Source organism: Egretta garzetta, unplaced genomic scaffold (assembly GCF_000687185.1).
Source record: "Egretta garzetta isolate BGI_Z169 unplaced genomic scaffold, ASM68718v1 scaffold51, whole genome shotgun sequence".
Lineage (NCBI taxonomy): Eukaryota > Metazoa > Chordata > Aves > Pelecaniformes > Ardeidae > Egretta > Egretta garzetta.
In genome coordinates, this window is record NW_009258549.1 from 4,799,791 (window position 1) to 4,819,699 (window position 19,909).

Here is a 19,909-nt window from a genome sequence, read left to right on the forward strand (position 1 = left end):
GAAAAGGTCAGCATTCATCTCCCAACACTTAGTAGCACTGTGGGCCTAAACCACTTCTCAAAGTGGTGGTGTCACCTGGGCAAAATTTTGTGTTATAGCTAACTTGATCTAATGGTTTTAATTACCAGTGGAAAGGGCTCTCCCTGTCAGATGCAGCAAACGTGGCTCAGGGAGTAAGCAGATTCAGATGGCTGATCTGGCACAAAGATCTTCCACTCCACACTACTCTTGTGATGGATCAGCTAACTAAAAATCAACCCACTGTGCAAGCACACAGTTGGTAGATTTAGCACAAGGGAAATAGTGGGAGCAAGCAGCTTGCAAAGAGGATGAAGTAGGCTCACCCCTCTGGACAGCAACTCACTCCTAGCCTGGCTTAGGGGTAACAAAGCACACCTGTGCCAAATGAGACAGACAGAATAAACTGACACCATCAGACTCATAGTGCTACACCACTCAGGTTTCTGGGGCTAGCAACTGTTTTGCTTTGTTTTGCCAGAGGTAGCTAACCTTCCACAATTTCCTCAGTTCATACTGATTCCCTAGCTTAGGCATTTGATTAGCCACACAGTTAGGAACCTTTTAAAAGCAATTACTTACAGCATGTAGGAGCATTTTTGTTAGGCTTTGATATCCCAAATCTGAGAATATAAATAGCTTAATTCCTAGTGATCCCTTTAGGCACCTTTCTTTACCTAATTTACAGCTAGGATCCAGAATGGTAAACAAAAGAAAATGGTTCTATGAAAGCAACAGAGTAAAGAAAATATAGATAGGCAATCCTTACTTCCTCTATGGTACAGATTTCCACAGGTAAGGTACTCTGGGAGATCAACTAGCAGAAGTCTTAAGCAGTCAAGGACAACTTCTCTGTACGAAACCAGAAGTTGTTCTCTGCAATATCTGGATAGCACACGTAAACCTACCTCCAGCCCTACAAACTAACAAAGGCACACTCAACATGAGCCAGAGGGCTGCCACTGCCCAACAGTAATGAAAAATTAAAATATCTAAGTATCAGTTTGCAAAGAAAGAGACGCCTTTAGGTTCTGAACTTCTGTGAGCCCATATGTGGTTTTTAAGAACTTTCTGCAAAGTCAGTCTGACCTTCTGAACAGGCTTGTTAACAGTCCTAAAGCAGGTAGATTTCTTGTTTTCGGGTAAGCAGCAGGCTTTGAAAGATAATCCATGGAGAGTCAGACAGACAAAATTCCAGGTTGGTAAGAGAAAGCCCAGAATCTCCTTCCATTATACTGTAGATGATGGGCAGATTTTACCCTTCACTGCTTGTTACTCTGAAGTTCTGACTGAAACCCAAGATGATCCTTTCAATAAGGAGCAACAAAGGAAACAGGTTCCAAGGACTTCTTTCCATGTATAAGGATTAAAAGATTTCTCAAGCTGGGAACGAAGCAGAGATTGATGAGAAAAGCATTAAATTCTTCAGACCTTTTAAAAGAGATCTTTAAAAGGGGGATAAACAAGTTTTCCTTTCACAGAGCACTGTCAGCAAGGTCAATTCTGATGGAGGCAGGGGAAAAAACAAAAAAAACCCAGAACTAAAACCTGTGCTAGCCCAGAGCCTCTGCCTTGGGAAAAAAGTGTTTCATAAAAAAAATTTCCAAGAAACAGCACACCACCTCCTAGTGAATAGCTTTTTAGAAAACAATAGTAGAACTATCTTCTTGGATTCTGCAACTCAAACTTACACAAAGAATGTTCTCTCCATTGTTCTCTTCACTTACAGCTTCTTAAATTTAATACTGAGAATAAAGACCATCAAATTCTTTTGAACATTAAATCTGCTGACAACTACCAAAGTGACTTCATAATTTTGCCAGTTTCAAAGATAACCAAGATTTCATCTTGCATGAAAATGAGTTTCTCATGAATAGGAAAACAATGAGAAGATAAACAAGGTAGGAAAGTGTTTCCTTAAAGGTATTGATAACAAACTGCATGCAACTTAGTTCTCCAAATATATAAATGCAAAGAAATGGTTGACATGACTGTAATAAGACAGACAAAAAAATTTCCAGAGGAAGAATATGGGTGTATTTTCAAACCTGCTGCAGGAATACCTGCTGTAAGATTCCTAGTATCATAAGGCAAAGATCTTACACCAATCACTTACCACCTGCTTTACCTAGTCCAAAACATGGCCTCCTTTGGCCAATATTTGAAAGAAAGCATTCTATAGACAGCAGGATCATCCAGCACTAGGGAGACAGCATTTTTTCAGGTGAAGATTTCATTAGCCCTGGAACCAAAAATGTCCAATTGCAAGAAGGCCAGTAAGCACCTTTACTATGGTTTAACAAGCAGTTTGAGAGAGAAGGACAGACTACTTGGCAGATAGGTCCATCTGCTGGGGTATCTACTTTGAACCTCAAAATAAGGAGGATTAAGGCATTCTGCATCTGAAGCAGCCCAATTAATCTGATCAACTATTCACATTCTCAGAACCAAGAAGCCCTCCAGAGTGGCCAGAGAAAGAGGAACACCTTTTTGCCTTCAAGAAAGGCAGATTCTGGCACTTTGCAAACCAGCTGGATTGCTGCTTGAAAGATAATATATTCACACCATTTTCAGTCTAGGGTGAAATCAGACTTTAAGGAAAGCTCAAAGCTCAGGGAGTCACTTCACAGTTTGCTAAACCTTTTTAAAATAATACCTTCTCACCTCAAATTCTTCTACAGCATCTGGTACGAGTTGATCTTTGAGCAACCTCACATATATTCTAAGCCTTCCTTGAGATTGACTATGGGGCTGTTCTCAAAAAACTGCAGTAAGACACAGATGTTTATTCATACAAGGGACAGAAAACTTAACATAGCATGAGAAAGGCTTTAAATTCCTTTCTGATTCTGGAATGCAAATGAGAAACAGAGATGTTTGGAGGGAGGAAATCCATGTAACAATAAGCTTCCACATGAGAACAAACAGGTGAGTTTGTGTGAGAAGAAACAATGCAGGGCAGGTTACTTATGCCCCTACCACTACATCGTGGGTCAATGGTTTATGCCCTTTGACTAGAAGTTTAAATTTCTTATTTCTATACTAGGATGCTGCATAAGCAACAACAACAGGGACAGATCTCTAAAGAAAATATTTCTTTACATGTTTTCCTTACCCTAGACCAAATATAAGACCTAGATTCCTGTATGCTTGTGCACACATCTGTCTACTCTCTCCTACTAGCAAGCAGCTACACAGTTTGCACATCTGCTTTTCCAGGACACTAACGTTGATGAACTGCATGTCAGAGTGAACAAAAAGAAAATGCACCTGCAAAGCAAGGAAGAGGTAAAGAAAGAGCATATGCAACAAGCATAGGAAATCAGCTGTCTGAGCCAGAAGGCTATCCTCAGGCAGCAGGGCAGAAGAGTCTAGTTCAACAGAGCCTTTCCACTGCCTGGGGATGGCTTCTGGCAGGTACACCTCTGAATACCCCGACTGCCATCTTTGTGTTGCACATAACCCTCTCCTAGCTGAAGGGAGGAGGATACACTGCTTCCAGAGAAGAATACGGCACTACAATTTGCTACAACTGGATAAAAAGGTTAAGAAAAAAATTTTGCTAGGATAAAACCTATTCCATTATTTGTTACAGAGGTGAAAGAGAAATATTAATTACTCTTATGGACATAATGCAGAAGAGCCCAGTGTTCAGCTAGGACACCTTTTATTGTGTTTGTATAAGGCATAACAAAACAATCACAAGAACATGGTCTCTGCTTCTGAAAGTTCAGTCTCTTGTAACTAGATTAAAAATGGACCCAGACAGAACAGTGGAGAGCACTGAAAGACCATGTATTACTTCTCATACACAGAAAATAAGTAGTATTTCTTACAGCCTTAAATAGGAATGACTAGGAAGAAATAATTTTAAAATCAAATGAGATTGTGAATCTGAGTGAAAGAAAATCAGAGCAAGATGGCAGACAATGATGTAGATTAAAAGCCACATTTTGAAGTGAGAGCCTGAGAACTCACCATGAATTCAAGAAGAATTTTTAAGTTTTTAATTTTTTAAGTTTGTGGCAGAAGAACATGAACCTGGAGCAAAAAGGAAGCTCAACAAGACTCTGGGGAAAAGTGACCAGGTTACCAAAAGCTATCCAACAGCATGGTATTCCAGGATAAAGGGAAGGAAAGCACAAACAGAACTTCAGTGAACCCCCCACAAAAAGCTGGGAGTAATGAACAACAGCCTCTGCAAAAAATAGTAGAAAGAAAGGAGGTAATCAAAAGAGGACACAGATGGGAAACAACAGTGAAACAACACTTCAAGAGCAGCACAGCTGATAGTGACAAGCGTAGCTGACAGGGAAAGGAAAATGAAGTACTGGATCTGAACCTTAGCTAGGAAGAGATCACCGTAAACACTCATTACAATTGTAGTAGAGCACAATCAAAGCCACAGTGGAGGACAAGAGCCCCAGACAATGCACTCAAAGAATTCCAAGATGAAAAAAGGGAAAGGAAATTAAGAGGTAGTTGCAAAGACAAGAGAGGCCAGAGGCATTTTGTACACTTTTTTTAAAAAAGGGGGAAACACTCATGTCTGCAGGTACTATGAAGGAAAAGAAAAGCTAGGAGTTGAGCAAGTGATTAAAGGAAAGAGGTAGAGAGAAAGGACACAAGGTTCAAGGGAGATAAGGAAATGTTCTTGTATGGTGCCATAAGGGCAAATGAAAGGGTTAAGAAGAGGAGAAAAAAAAATCCTATTTGTGACAAGGAGATGATCATAACTGTTGGAAGAAAGGGATAAAGGGTAGGCCAAAGTGTATTCAGTCAGAAAGTCACAGAGATCCCATGCAGAGAAAAAAATAGATGTCAAGCAACATGCAAAACCCATGCAAAATGTTGTGAATAATGGGCTGCTATTTGTCAAATTTGATTAGAGCCTATCAGCGTAGCATGTTTCTGCCGGGCATACCCCCGCTTTGCAGGTACAGGAACACAAAAAGGATTGCTGGAGGACAACTCAAGGGGTTCAAAAACTTGCAGAGAAGGCATTTGCTATTGGGAGAATGAGGATCATAAATTAAAGGCACACCCTGAAAACAGGAAGAAGGGAAAATCAGGCTGGAGTGATCCAAATTCAAAATACTGGTGAACTACAAGACATACGAAAGCATGGACACATTGTCAGTAGAACCCAAATGGTGGTGGAGATCAGGAAAGAAACCTTGCAATTATCAAAGATAAGAAATTCAGCAGTTGCATCAGAACAAGCATGCTGGCACGGCTCGATGAAAACCAAATGAAATTAACTGACTTTGTTTAATGAGAGGCTAGAAAGAAGAATGCAGGCCAAATCAAGTTAGGGCAAAGCAGCATGTAATTACTGCCAAAAAACAGTGAGTGAAAATGGAGAACAAGCCAGGAATCAAACCTGAAGAGAAAAGCTCATGGGGAGGAAACGAACACGCTACATGTAACAATACAGACCGAAGAGAAAATAAAAACCGGATCCCAACACTCTTAGAAAAGGAAGAATCTGAAGGCAACAGGAAAAAGTAGTCTAGTGCCTCGTCCATGGCCTAGCCCGGGACAGAAAGCACAATGTGAGAAGCAATCACAAATAAAGCGACACAGCATACTGACGATGGCAGAGAAAGCCACATAACTGTGTTTTTAACGTGTCAGCTTATGTCTCAGAAAAATCAAGAATAGTGAGTGTCTCCATCCACAACCAGGTGGTTGTGAGTGAAGTTCTCCCTTTGTCCCTGCTTTAATTTTACATATTTCTTCTCACCCACTGTATACTCACACTGTGGAGGAAGTGAATTATCAGTATGATTTGTGGCATAATTTGTATTCAAAGCTTAAAGCTTACAGAGCTCTGTGCGATTCTATCCTATCATTTTGTAAGAACTGCAAATTCTCCTACAGTTGTGCAATTATTTGCAAGTATTACAGTCACAGAATAACTTAGGCTGGAAGGGACCCCTGCTGAAAGCACAGCTAACTTTGAAGCTAGATCCAACTTCAGAGGTAAAGCGGGTTTGCTTAGGGTCTTGCCCAGTCACATTTGTGCATCCCCAGAAAAAAGGTATTCCACAGCTTCTCTGTCACTCCCTCTCCCTCAATCCAATGTTTGGCCACCCTCACTATGAATTTTTTTGCCAAATACTGAACTGGAATTTTCTTTGTTGCAATTCATGTCTGTTACCACTTGTCCTTTCACTGTATGACTCAAAGAAGAGCCTTAGAGAATATTAAATATCTAACAGGATAGAATAAGGAGGAGAAAAAAAGGTCACCATAGTCATGACAAAGCCTTTGGACATCCCGAGCTTTTAGTAGGTAATGAGCATCCAGCTTTTTGATGCCTGAAAAACCTTTCTGATCAGATGTGGCAGAGATCTAAATGAGGTCATCAAAACGACATCATCACTAGAGATTTATTTAAGATGAAAGAAGATCGCTTAAGACATGAGAGAAGAAAAAGGAAAAACGTTATTCCAAATAGTATACATATCACAAATGAAAACAAGTAATTTTGTATAGCAAGGTTAGGTACTCACCATCTCTCTTGCAATCTCCACAGCTTCCTGCAGCCCATAGAGCCTGCCACAGACCAGGTAGATCCCATTGGCCCAGAGAATACAACCCTCATGGACCCAAAATTCATTGCTGTCAAGAGGTAGTTCAGGAATTTGTAACTCCAGCTCAGTGCCACCTTCTGAAGTGGGCATAGAGGGTTTTGAGTCCAAAGGAGTCTTTTCACCACCACTGCCACCGTCAGTGGTTGCTTTTTTACAGGAAGCTCCCCTTGAAAGTGACCGAGAGGCTCCGCTACAGTCCTCAGAGCGGTGCCGCCTCTTAAAGCGGGGATGAGCAGCTAGGCTTCTTTGTTCCTTCTGTTGTTGCTGTTCCTCCTCCTCTTCTGTATCTGTCTTGGAACCATTAGAAGCACTTTTGTGCCGTACCTTGACCTTGCTTTGCATTTCTGTGGCCCTCTTTGGAGGTGGGTTCTTGGGCAAGGTGGCTGCATAATCCTGGGGGTAGAAAGGACCAAAGAGGTCACCCATGTTACGATAGCTGGCCCATTTGCCACACAGGCAGCAAACCAGATGCCCTAAGACAGAAGACTCTGTTACTACAGGGCCCTGCAGCATGAAAGTTGAGGTGGGCAGCACTTTACTTTCCGCATTGCTAGGAGGGGGTGTTGAAGACCTCTGTCCTTTCCGACCCCTCACCAATTTGTTCTGCTCCTCTTCCTCCGCATTAATGATTGTGCACACAGCGCCTAATTCACACTTGTTTACCACATGAATATAAGGGAAAAAGGACTTATTCTTGGAGTCAGTTTTATCTACAGACTGGGTAGCATATTTAAGCTTGATCTCTGGTTCTTGAGGCTCCACAATTGGAGCAGCCCGTCTAGGCTTCCGCTTCCGTGGCTGTGCTGCAGGTTTTCGTCTCTCCCTCCTCTGCCTCTTCGGTTTTGGCTCACCACCACCTACCCCTTCTGAAGATTGTGAAGGTACTGGTGGGGGTGGTGGGGGCGGTGGCAGTTGCTGCTGCTGTTGCTGCTGCTGCTGCTTCTTCTGCTTGTTCACGCTCCCAATTGGCCTCCCCTTCTTCTTTCCAGAGGGAAAATATCCCTTTGGAGGGAAACCATCTGGTTTGGGCGAAATGTTTGTCACATCTCCATCCTTTTCCTCAGACTTCAGATTTGGTTCAGAAGTAAACACACTGGAAGGGGAAATTGTTTTAGAGTCAGAAAAGGTCAGAGTTCCAGCTCCGCTTACAGATCCATCAGACCTTCCCTGACCACCTGACTTCTGAGAAGGTGGTGCCGCTGCACCGGATCCTGCTCCTTCTTTACCAACACTGGCAGTTTCAGGGACTTCTTTCTTGGTTTTATCCTCCTCACTGCTTTGCCACTCTTCTGAAGATCTTGGAAGAGTTATTTCACCAGTTGTATCCTGGCTTGCTGGCCCCACTTGATCTGACATCTCTCCTTTTCTCTTCTCAGCCTCTGGTCCATGTCCAGCCACATTTCCTCCTTCAGGTCCACTCTTAAGGGACAGGATGTCATCAAGAGTGACGGTGTCTGCACCAGTTTCAGCACTGTTGGTAGAAACGCTTCTCCTAATATTGGGAGATGTAATCTTTTGAACAATAGCTTCCAGTTTTAATCCTCGCCCCTTTCTTGGGGGCAGTATTTTGGTCTTAGCCGGGCTTGTGAGGGAAACAGCAGGGCAATTCCTATTATCAGGACTTGGTAGGTCCTTAAAGGAATCTCCCTTTGCAACTGACTTGCCAACATCTTGGCTTTGAGATGAATGGGCATAGGAGTTGTATGTTTTATCAGCTATTTCTTTTGCTGAAGTCATCAGTCGCCCTTTATCTTCACTGCCACTGTTCTTCATATCCTGTGGCTGTCTTTTGGTAGGGATAGGCGAGATGAAAGAACGGACTCTCCTCCTCATAATTAATGGATTTTGAGGAGACTGGTCTTCCTGGCCAGGGAGCCTGAGCATGGTATTACTAGGCTTGGGCAAATCTGTAGATTCTTCTCGTCGATGTCCATCGCTTTCTTGAGGGCAAAATCTTTTTTGTTTGGCTGCTCCGAGAGGGCCGCTGCTTTTGGCAGGAGAAGTTTGCCGAGAGAGGTCCCAACCAGATTCATGATGCTGCAACTTCTGGTTGCCATGTTTCAGTTCGGTGCATTTGCTCTGAGTACTGTCACTGCCCATAACGCAGCGTCCAGCTTCCTGGCTTCCAGTATCGTGGTAAGAGCTACCTTGAAGGTACATCATTCCATCCTTGTCATTTTTTAAGGGACTCCTTACTCTTTCCAGAAACTGCTGTTGTCTTGGGCTCTTCCTTGCTCCTTCCTGCCTGTGCTGAGCTGCAGCAATCACACCCTGAGCAGCGCTGCTTGCCCAATCTTTGTATTCTTCTTGCTGTTGCTGGTATAGCTGTCTCTTGTAATGATACTGGGAATTTAAACTCTGGTTAGGGTCACCGAAAGCATGAGGCCTAGCATTTGTGTGATATGCTGAAGCCAAAGACGGGCCTTCTGAATTCTGAGGGTAAGCAGAATGCAAGGAACCCCTGTTAACTCTTTCAGATAGTGTCATGTGTGGGTTCATGTGATGCAGATCTGTCCCTGGGCCTCTGCTTCTGCCTGGGGACATTTTCAGCTTATCAGCAAGATCCTGAAATTGAGAAGGTGATTTACCCCTGCTGCTTCCAGTTCTGCCAGGTGCTCGTCTCATCTGCGTCGATCTGCTGTCCTGCTGGGAAATGTAGTCTGGAGCAGCATCGGAGACAGCAGCTCCAGGGCTAGCATTGCCCCGGAAAGATTCATGCTTGATGCCAGCAGGATGACAATGGTCTCCTGTTTTTTTATTATTGAGACTAGCTGAGCTCTTTGACTGTTCAAAATCTTCTTCTTTTATTTGCCCACTGTGAGCTTTCATCTTTGTTTCCATGGATACTAAACCACCAGGGAGTATTACTGACTGGCTCAAGCCAGGGGCAGGACGTTCACTCCTTCCACTTCTGGCCTCAGGACCCATGTGCCCCATTGGGTGAGGGCCAGGCTCTCTGACAAGTTGCCTTAATGGAGATATGTCACAGATCACCGATCTCCTCTCTGAGAGCGCTCCCCCTTCATGAGCAGAAGACTGAGACTCCACATCAAACTTTCTAGCAATAGGGTAATCAGCTAGATTTATCTGCTTCATGTCAGAAGCCACGCTGCTAGACTTCCTATCCCAGGGACCCCAGTGAGGGCCTTCCAAGAGAGACCCCATGCTTTTATTTAAGAGGCCTCTATTGGTCAGTTCATTGGTTTGACTAATTAAGATATTGGGCCTCATGGCTCCCTCCAAACTCCCAGCCATCCCAGAATGCTCCTGTGCATTCCTAGAATACCTTCTGTCTGGATGATGGTGGTACCCCTGTAAAACCTCCTGTAGGAGGCTAGGAAACTTCTCATTACGTCCTTTGCGCTCACTGTGCCCTGGAAAATCCCCTTTTTCTTGACTAGAAGGATACTGTGGAAAGCCACCGATATTTCTCTGTATACCAGCTGCTAGATTATCCTTGTAACTGTATCTTAAACTACCAGGAGATTTGGAAGGTTCTGTTCTTACAGGAAAATTTGGCCCAACAACTGCATGACCAGGCTGGCTGTTCCCTTCTCCATTATGGTTAGTGTTATCTCCACTTTTGCTCCCTTTACTTCCTCCTCCTTGAGTTTCTGGCTGTGTCCCTGCATGCCCAGCTTCTTTTGTTCCACTAGCACTAGCTGGTGCCTGAGTGGCTGTGGAAGCATCATCTTGTGCAGGTTTATCTTGTCCACCTGACTTTTCTACTCTTCCTGTCATGGCTTCCCGGGAGACAATCACCCCAACTGCCTTTTCATTCACTTTTGGGGCATTTTCCACAGCCACCACAGTTTCCTTCCCATCAGGGGAAGCCACATCTTCCCCAGCTGCAGGGCTGCTGCTGAGCTTTGATGGCTCATTCTGAGAGCCTTGTGCTGGTGAGGAGTTGGATCTCTCTAAGTTACCCCCTTTGTAAGTGGTGTCTGAGCTGGTGCTTTGGCCACTCAGCTGTCTCACCCTTTCCCCATGATCCTCTGAACTACTGGAACAGCCACCATCAAGGGACTCTGCCAGGGGAGACTTGAGTTGCTCCTCTGCCTGGGAGGAGCCTTCTGAGTTAGTGCAGCTGTCAGCTTTCTTTGAAGAGGATGACCTTTTGGAACTTTTTTTCTGAGGTGCCAAGGCATCGGAGAGCAACATGTGCTGGACTGTGTTGGGCAGATTGGCCACTTGAGAACTTAGAGCACTCAGACTGCTCAGTCCTGGATCCGTGAGCCTTTTTTCCTGCAGTCCTTCCAGCCCAAACCCCTTGAATCCCCCTGCATGAGCATTGGGGCTTGGCATCATAGATGGAGTAGGGCTAAGCTGAGGCATCATCTGCAGGATTCTGTTTCTAGAACCCATGGACATGTTGCCTTGCCCACACTGGAGATTTTCTCCACCTGGCATAAGTGGAGAAGGGGTAGAGCTGCAGCTTGGAGACTGAACCACAGATGCAGCAGGAGATGGATTAGAGATTGGACTGAAGTTTTGGTGGAACTGCATTGGTGACCTTACAGGAACTTCCGTCTGGCTGTACTGTCCCACTTGACTTTGAAGAGAGAGCTTTGTGGCAGCATTTGAATACTGCATTACGTGCTGAGGTGGGTGCTGTTGCTGCTGCCCCTGCTGCCCGCTTTGGGGCAGCTTAGACTGCTCAAAGCTTTTCATCGGTTGAGTCTGAAAGCTGTAGTTTGACTGGGTCCCGTATGCCTGTGCATTGGAACCCACAGCATGGCCTTCATACTGTGACCCAGAATTCACGCTGTAGCTTCCATCATAATTCTGTCCTGACTGGCCAAAACGCTGCGGGGAGGGGAAAGAGGAGGAGGAGGACGACGAAGGTGGCTGATAGTGTTGGCTGAACTGACCCACTCGTAACTGGTACCCAGAAGCAGAGGAAGGCAGGGTGGATGTACGCTGCATTGGCTGCAAGTGTGAGGTGCTAGAAGCAGACTGGCTGGAAGCCTGGGGTAAAGGCTGATGAGATTGATAGACCTGCTGTCTCAGCTGCTGCACCTGCTGCTGCTGGCTAGAAGCCTGCTGCTGATACTGGGCACTCCCTGGAGAAAAAGGACCAGTATAATCCTGTTGATAGTGGGATACACCCCCAAGGGTCGAGTGCTGTGATTGAAACTGGCCCACATGTCCCTCACTCCCATACTGACTCCCAAAGCTACTCCCTTGAGGGGGCCCATAGCTCTGTACTGGTCCAGAAGGCCTGCGCTGAGGTGGCTGCTGCCCTCCTGACGCCACTGGATCTTTGTTGGCAGCCATATAGTAAAACTCTCCTGCTTCTTTTCTGAAACCTTGGTAGCTCTGATGGCCAGAGCTCTCACCAGGCATTGCTGTAGGGGCTCCTGTTGCTCCACGACGTCCACTGCCAGCACCTCCTCCAAAGCTCTGGAACATCTGGGCCTGCTGGCGGGGGCTGAACTCTTCCAGTCGGGATGAACCGTGCACTTCCTGCGGGTAGCTCTGCTGGTTTCCGTGGTAACTACTTTGCTCCCGAAAGGACTGCATGCTGTTCAGCAGCCGAGCGGCAGCTCGAAAGCCCTCCTAAAAGGGGGAGAAAAAGAAAGAGGAGAAAAAAAGGTATAGCATCCACATCTCCCAAGTCACACCAATACCACTGCTCAATTTCACTGTTTTAATAGCAATTAAAATTTAGTATTTGTCTCCTACTTTTTGGTACATCAATATGTAACCCCTCTCCTTGCAACTATCCAACCTTCTAGGTAGTGTAAGAAAGATGAATCACTCACTTCCAAGAAAATACAAGTCAGTAGCCTACTACCAATTGGAGTGCATTTTCAGCATTAGTATTTCCCCTGCAGTCACTTACTAACTAGGTCTGTTTATGTGTCCCTGAAGGAACAAACTTCCAACAATATTTTGCAAAGCAAAGGAGAACAATCCTCACCCTTCAGCTATTCTCTACGGCAAAAACTGGGAGTAATCAAGTATTTTGCTACCATGTTAAAACATGCAACAGTGAGAAGCCTGCACCACTCTCAAACCACTCCTGGACCTACTGCAGAAATTATATCCAAGGCCCATATTTCACTCTGGGAAAGATGTCTGTTAGAAAACACTCAAGATGCAATTGACCAACTGACCAAAGCTCAAACCAAGACACTCCAACGAAAAGCATCTTCGGGAACCTGTGAAAGAGCTGGCACCAGCAGGCTCAAAGACATCTGCTCCACAGCTCTGTTCCCGACTACTCCAGTGACACTTTTAGGTGAAAACCAACACAGCAAGAAAACACATGGTATTCTTTTCCCTTGTCTGCTTTGTTTTAAGAGATGGAAAGTCAGAACAAGTCCACTCTACTTGAGCAAAAGGGCCTACAACTTCATCGCTTAGGACTTCTGTATTACCTTGAATGAAACTCAACTGAAAACATCTGTCAGCCAGAATATGTATTTTGGAATATCATATATGACCATCTATATTTACATAATTAACTCCTAAGTAAATCCACTTCACGAAGGCTCTCCTTTGTACTTCAATCTATTATTCAGTGCATGGAATCATGATTCATCCTCAAGGACTGGACCACAACTGCAAAAATGTTTGGGGACCCTGGCTAGTCCCTCTGTAAAAGCCTGAAACATCACTAGGCACATTAAGAAAAGTATGGTAATGAACAAGTATACACATATACGCTGGTTTTTTTTCTTATTATTTAGATAAACAAAATCAATAAACAGATGACAAAAGCATTTCATTTCTGAAACACCTTGTGGTTTTCTCCTCCTGAAAACAAACTGGATAAAGCCACCTGGAGAGGCTCCTTCCCTTACATAAATCTTAAGACAATGCTCACACTTTTCCAGGAAACAGAACCCTGACTCATCAGATTGGAGACTTCCTGGAAGACTTGCCTGCATTATGTTTTCTCATTTAGCCATGTTTTGTGCCATGTGTTTTGTTGCCACGTACAACTGAACCCAGTCAAAATTAAAGTCTAGTTTTGCACTTAGAAGTTTTGTTCAAGTAGAAGATCACCAGAGTCCCAAGACAACAGGCATACAAATGAGGAGATGCAGGTGATGTCTGGCATAGTGTTCTTTTCCCATCTGCCTCTCAAGATTATTATTATTTATCAGTATGTATGTTATATACAGAAGGCTCTAACTCCACCATTAGGGTCTTTCAGAAAGGCATCCTAGTTATATTTGGGTTTCTACTATCTGCGCTTGCAGGCTACAGAACACACACAGAAAAACCCCACTGCAATGCACATCTCCATAATCCCTCTCTGCTAACCCAAGGGCATCTTTGTGTTGCAGCCCTGGTTCATGCAGCTTGATGTCCATAAGAGTGTTACTGAAACACTTACTAAAATCAGAAGGGAACTTTCAAATTGTTGATACTTCCAATTCTGTCTGTCCCCTTCTAGGAAGTCAACTTTACTGCTGTTTTGATCTTATACTCTAATATTTTAAGTGTCTTACTATGAGAGAGGTCCGCTGTTCTGCTGAACTTCCACATTTTAGCATTTTAAAGACTATATATATCACGTATTCTATGAATGCCACACGTTGCTGAGCTACCCAGTTTGGGCTTCTTATGGATAAACCCCTCCCTTTTCTGAATTATTCCCTTTGATGTTTCACCAGTTTGAGGCTCTTGCCCTCAAAATCGGGATACCTAATGCAACCTTCTTTCTCCCTTTTTGAATGACTTGCTGTTAAGGTGAAAAATGGGACAAAAAATAAAAGCAGGAAAGAAAGCATACATAGAAATAGAAGGAAGTTATCGGACTAAAGGTAAGAGAACATCTGCTGGTTAGAATGCAGCTTCTCTAGATAAGCATTTTGGGGCTCTGCACCCACCAACATTCATGTGGCATAGAGACTGCATGCACACCCCAGCAGTCACGTGCTTTGCATCCTCTTCCCACGAAAAGCAACATTTCCATCCTCATCACAGGCTCAGTCTCTCACAGAATCTCAGACTAATTTTTAAGTATTACTTTAACAAAGCTTACTCTATTTCATAGTCTGAACAAGGTCTCAGGAAGCCCATTTTGCATTACATCATACAAAATCTTTCATCACCAATGATCTTAATTCTTCTATAATAATACTAACAAAGGCTTGAAAACATACGTTAACAACTCCAGGAAACATTCTTAAGACCTCTTCACTATTAAAGAAGAATAATTTTAATTGCATAATGGAAGAGAACCAGCACAAGATGCCGTAAAATACCTTTAGGAACAGAGATCCAGTAAAGATCAACCTGAGCCACAAATTCGTATCCTCCATAATCGCATGCAGTCACATATTTATTTAGTCCAGAAGAGATAAATGCTAACAGGAAGGACATGTTTTTCTCCTTCAATTTATTTATTTATTTTTTTAATCTTGGATTTTATCCTGACAAATAAATAAAGTTTTCATAAAGAGAACTTAAATTGCTGGTGCCCTAAGCAAATGCTTTCTGTTTTCAAGTCTCCTGCAGAACAACATTTGCTTTGACTATCTCACAAGGAGCTTAACTTGAGTAACACAACCAGTAGAATAGCAGCCAAAGAAAATAAAAAAGGCATTTCATTAATAACAAGAGTAAGAAAAGATAGGAGGTACTTCAATCCATTACATCATTGATAACTTAAGACATATAGCACATTTCCTGTCATTAACGTACTATAAATACATGACTATTACAATTACTATTGTAATAATCTTTCTTAATAATAACAGTGCTGTAAAGTGCTTAGATCTAAGTGCTATGTTCTCAGCAAAACCACCGAGAATAATTCCATGGGCAAGCCTTGTTAATAAAATACATTCAGACAGATGAGGCCTTCAAAGTCTACCTAGATCCACAGGAAAAAATATATTTAATTGATTAAATTTTTACTGGAAGCCTTTAAAGAAAACATTTTCAGCTGGCACATACTCCTCCACGCGCAGGAACTCAAGAGAACGATACACCAGTTGCTGACTAGAGACAAACTCATAAAACGTAACAGTGGTACGCATCCATAATCCCATCCCCAGCAGAAGGGGCAAAATCCCACCTCCAAAAAAATACTCCATTAACAGCCACAAATTACACACATTTAGTGTTTTCCTACATACACAACAAAAACATCCAAAGCCTTCCTCATTTATTCAAAGGAAAGGTAAGATTCTGGCACAGCTTTTACTACTCCAGTGTCACACCTACACTCTCACTACATGTGCACCCAGCTCTATCAACAAAGCTTCATCATTCTCCTCAAGTATTTATAGCCTGTAGCTGTAGAGCCACCTAAGCATATCCACCTAGAGATTACAGACTCCATTCACTAGGCTAAGCAGTTTCACTCTGCTCCAATGCTTTTGTTTCTTCCCCAATAGCCCAGTAATAAAAATTTGCCTTCAACCTGGTAGGAGCAAAGGAAGCATGTTACAAGCTTGTGTGGTTGATAAAGAAACAGCCTCAGTGACAAAATCACTGCACATAAGTCATGAATACGGAGAAGCAGTGGGTCCTCTTAATCCGTATCTCAGACTTAGTTGTGAAACATCTGAAGTTATTTCAGGCAGTCTTTCAACCTACCTTCTCCGTGTGAACCTACTTCTAAGCACATCTACAATGCAGATTGTATTTGTTTCATTGTCCGAAACAGCCTTGTAGAACAACTTTGTTAACACGAGAGTTCCTCAAAATATGGAGCTACTGCATTCTGATCCTACTGCGAGCAAGATTATTAAATGGTAGTCAACAGCATGCAAGCATCTTTCAACGGTTCCTGCATGTATATGAGACTACCCCCACCCCTTGCTGTTAACAGGATTCATCAGTCCTCCCACACCAAGATTACTGTGCGAAATGATCTCCTGCAACATACTGTGCTAGTTTTTTAAAATCCATATAAATCTTTAAAACTTTTTTGTCCCAATTATCAAAGACTGGACAAACACACAGGACAGCTGCCCAGATTTTCCCACGCTGATGCCAGCATAGTAGTGCAGCACTACAGACAGACAGCTCAAAACAAGTGAGCTAAAAACCAAAATACTGCGGGGATATGCTTAATTCCTAACGATAAGCCTATAAAGGAGCAAACGAAACCAGCATCACTTAATTCTGTAGGAGGTAAGTGAGGTCTTTCCGCTTCGTTAAATTTTCTTTAGATTTGGGTTGACTACTGCGACCCATCTGTGCAGAGAAGTCTCAGGCAGCAGTCAAATGCAATATATTTTCGGTGATCTGTCAAAGACCTCTCACTTCCTAGCATGCTTATCAGGAAAGGAAATGTAGTTACAGGCAGGTGACAAACAGTAAGACAGCATTTTCCATAGTCAAAAAATGTACATGAACAAGTGGGGCTTTTATAGTGTCCGAGCTTCTGATTAAAATAGACTTATTTGCTAAATGCTGTGCAAATACCAGATATACACACACATCTCCATAGCCATTTCTAGTCACAACCCACACCAAAGGTAAAAATTACCATTTTTGTCCTTCCTCACTATATCTTCTTAAAGTAGCAGAGCACAACCACAACCAAGAAAAGCACACCAAGCCATAACTTGAGTAAGAGCACCTCAGTAGCATAATTTATAAGTAAACAATCCCCAGGATCTGAATTAAGCCTGAAATATAGGGGGGGGAAAAAAAGATTTCCATGCACTATCATTTCCACTGTCGAGGCCAAGTTGCTAACCCTCATTTCTTCAGGTACGCTGTTACTACTTGCACACCTGAGCAATGGCTGGGAATAGACTGACCTTGTTTTGGTTCTGGAGGAACATTGCCCTGTCTGCTGCTTTTAAGAGAAGGCAAACCAGCTATGCCACAGGTAGATGAACTTAAGGATCAAACCTAAGACTGCATTTAACAAAGCAACAGATCTAACAATTCTTCTACATCTGATGCCTTTTTAAAAAGAGAAGGGAAATTGGTTTTAGTTTTCAACCTTAGGTGTGATATAGAAGTAAACCAAGACAGCCAGCACTCCAAAAGGTCACCAGTTTGTCCAAGCAGCAATACTCACTGCTCGCTTCTTTCAAAAAGTTGTGGTTACCCTGAACTGCAAACAGTTTTTCTTCATACCTTTCTGTAAAGCTGCTCCAGATCCTGCTCCATTAAAAGTTACTCTTGCATACTAGAAATAAACAGAATTATCTAAGATATGGGGAAACTCTGGTATTGTCTTATTCACCACTGCATTTCTAGAGAAATGCAGTCAGATCTGGCTCTCACCAAGCCATTGCAATTTATTCTATGAAAGAAGCCTTACTACGCCCACTCAAATTTTAAACAGTATACAATTAATTTTCACTAAGAGTGCCAGAACCTGTCGGAATAAACTGAAGTGGATAAAGTATCTTGGAAAGTATATAAAAATTGACATTAAAACCAGAAAACTGTGTTACTGAAAACCGAGTTTTACATTTAAAAAAAAAAATAAAAAAAAAAAAATCACATTATGTTTTAAAATCACCCCTATGTAGTTGTTACACACACTTAAGTGTCTAATAATAATACATATTAGCAACATGTCTTGCAAATCAGTGCTAATACTGGCCTTGACATAAAAAAATGAATTTTGTTCTGCTCAATGAAAAACTTCATCAAAAGATTCCTCAAATAAGTTAAAGCTTGGCCAAGCAGATTGTAACTGGTTTCCATCATCTCACAGAGACACTATGCCTTCTTTATCAAAATGTCTGTACAGCTTTTTAGAAAGTCAGAATGGATGAGCTTAAATCCAAACAATTAAGGAAATGTTTCACACAGAATGGGCGAAGAACAGATGAGCGTGGCAGAAGGAACACAGTGAGCTTTGTCAGTTGAGAGAGGGGAATGCTCTGGGGATTATTGCACTAGATAAGATCTACATTCACTTCTGATTTCATATATTTCCTTAAGTGGCCACAAAAAATTTTACTAAGCCTAAGTCATTGCATCTTCCTATCTCACATGGGAGGCATGAACAGACCTATTCAGAGTATTCAACTGCTATAATAAAAGGCACCAAATAAACAAACAACAACAAAATAATCAGAATTTTGCATGTGGATATTATTTGACTGCTTATTTCTGGAACAGGGGAAGAAATATTTTTTCTGAATTATTTTTTCAAAAAAAGTATTTCAATAACACCAAATAAAAGTACCCAACCAGATTTTTTGTGGCTGCAAGTCTTCCTTACTCACTACATGAACAGAACTAAAATACCACCTCCAGATTAGCTCTGTACTTTGAGTGAAGTGTACTGTTAAATTCATATTCCTAAACATGAAGAAAGAAGTAGTTTGACAAGAACAAAACTTGGTTCTAAGCTGGTATTAAAGTTGTGGTGCTATGAAAACATGCATTTCTAGAATATAACTAATGATCAAAGTTCAGCAGAATTTTATGTGATGTTTATATAGCTGATTTTATTATTCTGTCATTGGTTCTCTGTTTCAATCGACAGCACAGATGCACTTAAATAGCTTTTAAAAATCCACCAACCAATTGCTGGAAGTTATCCATCTAAATTTTTAACAGATACTGCTATTTTAGTAAGAACCTACGCAAATCAGTCGGATTCCATTTGATGTCAAAGATTAAAACAACAATTTTGGTTTCACATGTAGGGTCAATCCTCCATGCACTAGCTTAAGAGATCCCGCCTTCTCCATGGTGCCAACATAGCCATTCATGCAGCAAGCCAGATCAGGGAACTGATACGGTTGAGAAACAATTCTGCAAGAGAGAAAAGCCATTTCTGAACTGACAGATCCATTCACTGTATCGTCACACAAACATCTATACCAGCAAAACGGACACAGCAGGAACTGCTTAAGTGGCATGGCTACTGAAGTGCACTTGAAATCAGAAGTTCATATTTAAAAGGCTCTTCATCTTTACACAACAGTCAAACAACCCTTCCCACCATTCGAACCCTCAGCTTCTCATTTCTTTTCTCCAAGCTGGAGATCAGCTGACTGCACATCCTAACCCAAATCACAAGTCCTCTGAAAAGTTTGGCAACTTGTTAAATGCCTCTTACTGCAAATTCACCTGTGTCCCTATCTCCAAAGTCTCCATACAGTCAAAGCTCATGCCTGCTTCTACAATACAGCAAAATCCAAGCAACCATTTCAAGGACAGCTCCTGCCCTGCTCTTCACCTCCTCAGATGTGTGAGACAGAAGGTTCAGCAAAGGCATCACAACTCCTACCAAACCTTCAACTTTCAGTTACAAAATTTAAGACAGTGAAAAGAAGTCAATTACTAATTGCAAGAGGAAAGCAGAAAAGAGTGAGAAGGGTTGCCAGGTTCTACCTGTCCAA

The 19,909-nt window shown here is 42.5% G+C and overlaps 1 protein-coding gene across 7 annotated transcripts in view; it reads right to left on the bottom strand.

Annotated features, from left to right (window-relative positions):
- The window catches only part of TCF20 (transcription factor 20), a 119,768-nt gene that overhangs the window by 33,224 nt on the left and 66,635 nt on the right, over positions 1-19,909 (bottom strand). For all 7 annotated transcript variants that reach the window (XM_035903163.1, XM_035903164.1, XM_035903162.1 and 4 more), the window contains one exon: positions 6,537-12,176. In XM_035903163.1, the coding sequence (XP_035759056.1) occupies positions 6,537-12,140 (5,604 nt within the window). In that variant the 5' untranslated portion in view covers positions 12,141-12,176. The remainder of the gene's footprint in view (positions 1-6,536; positions 12,177-19,909) is intronic.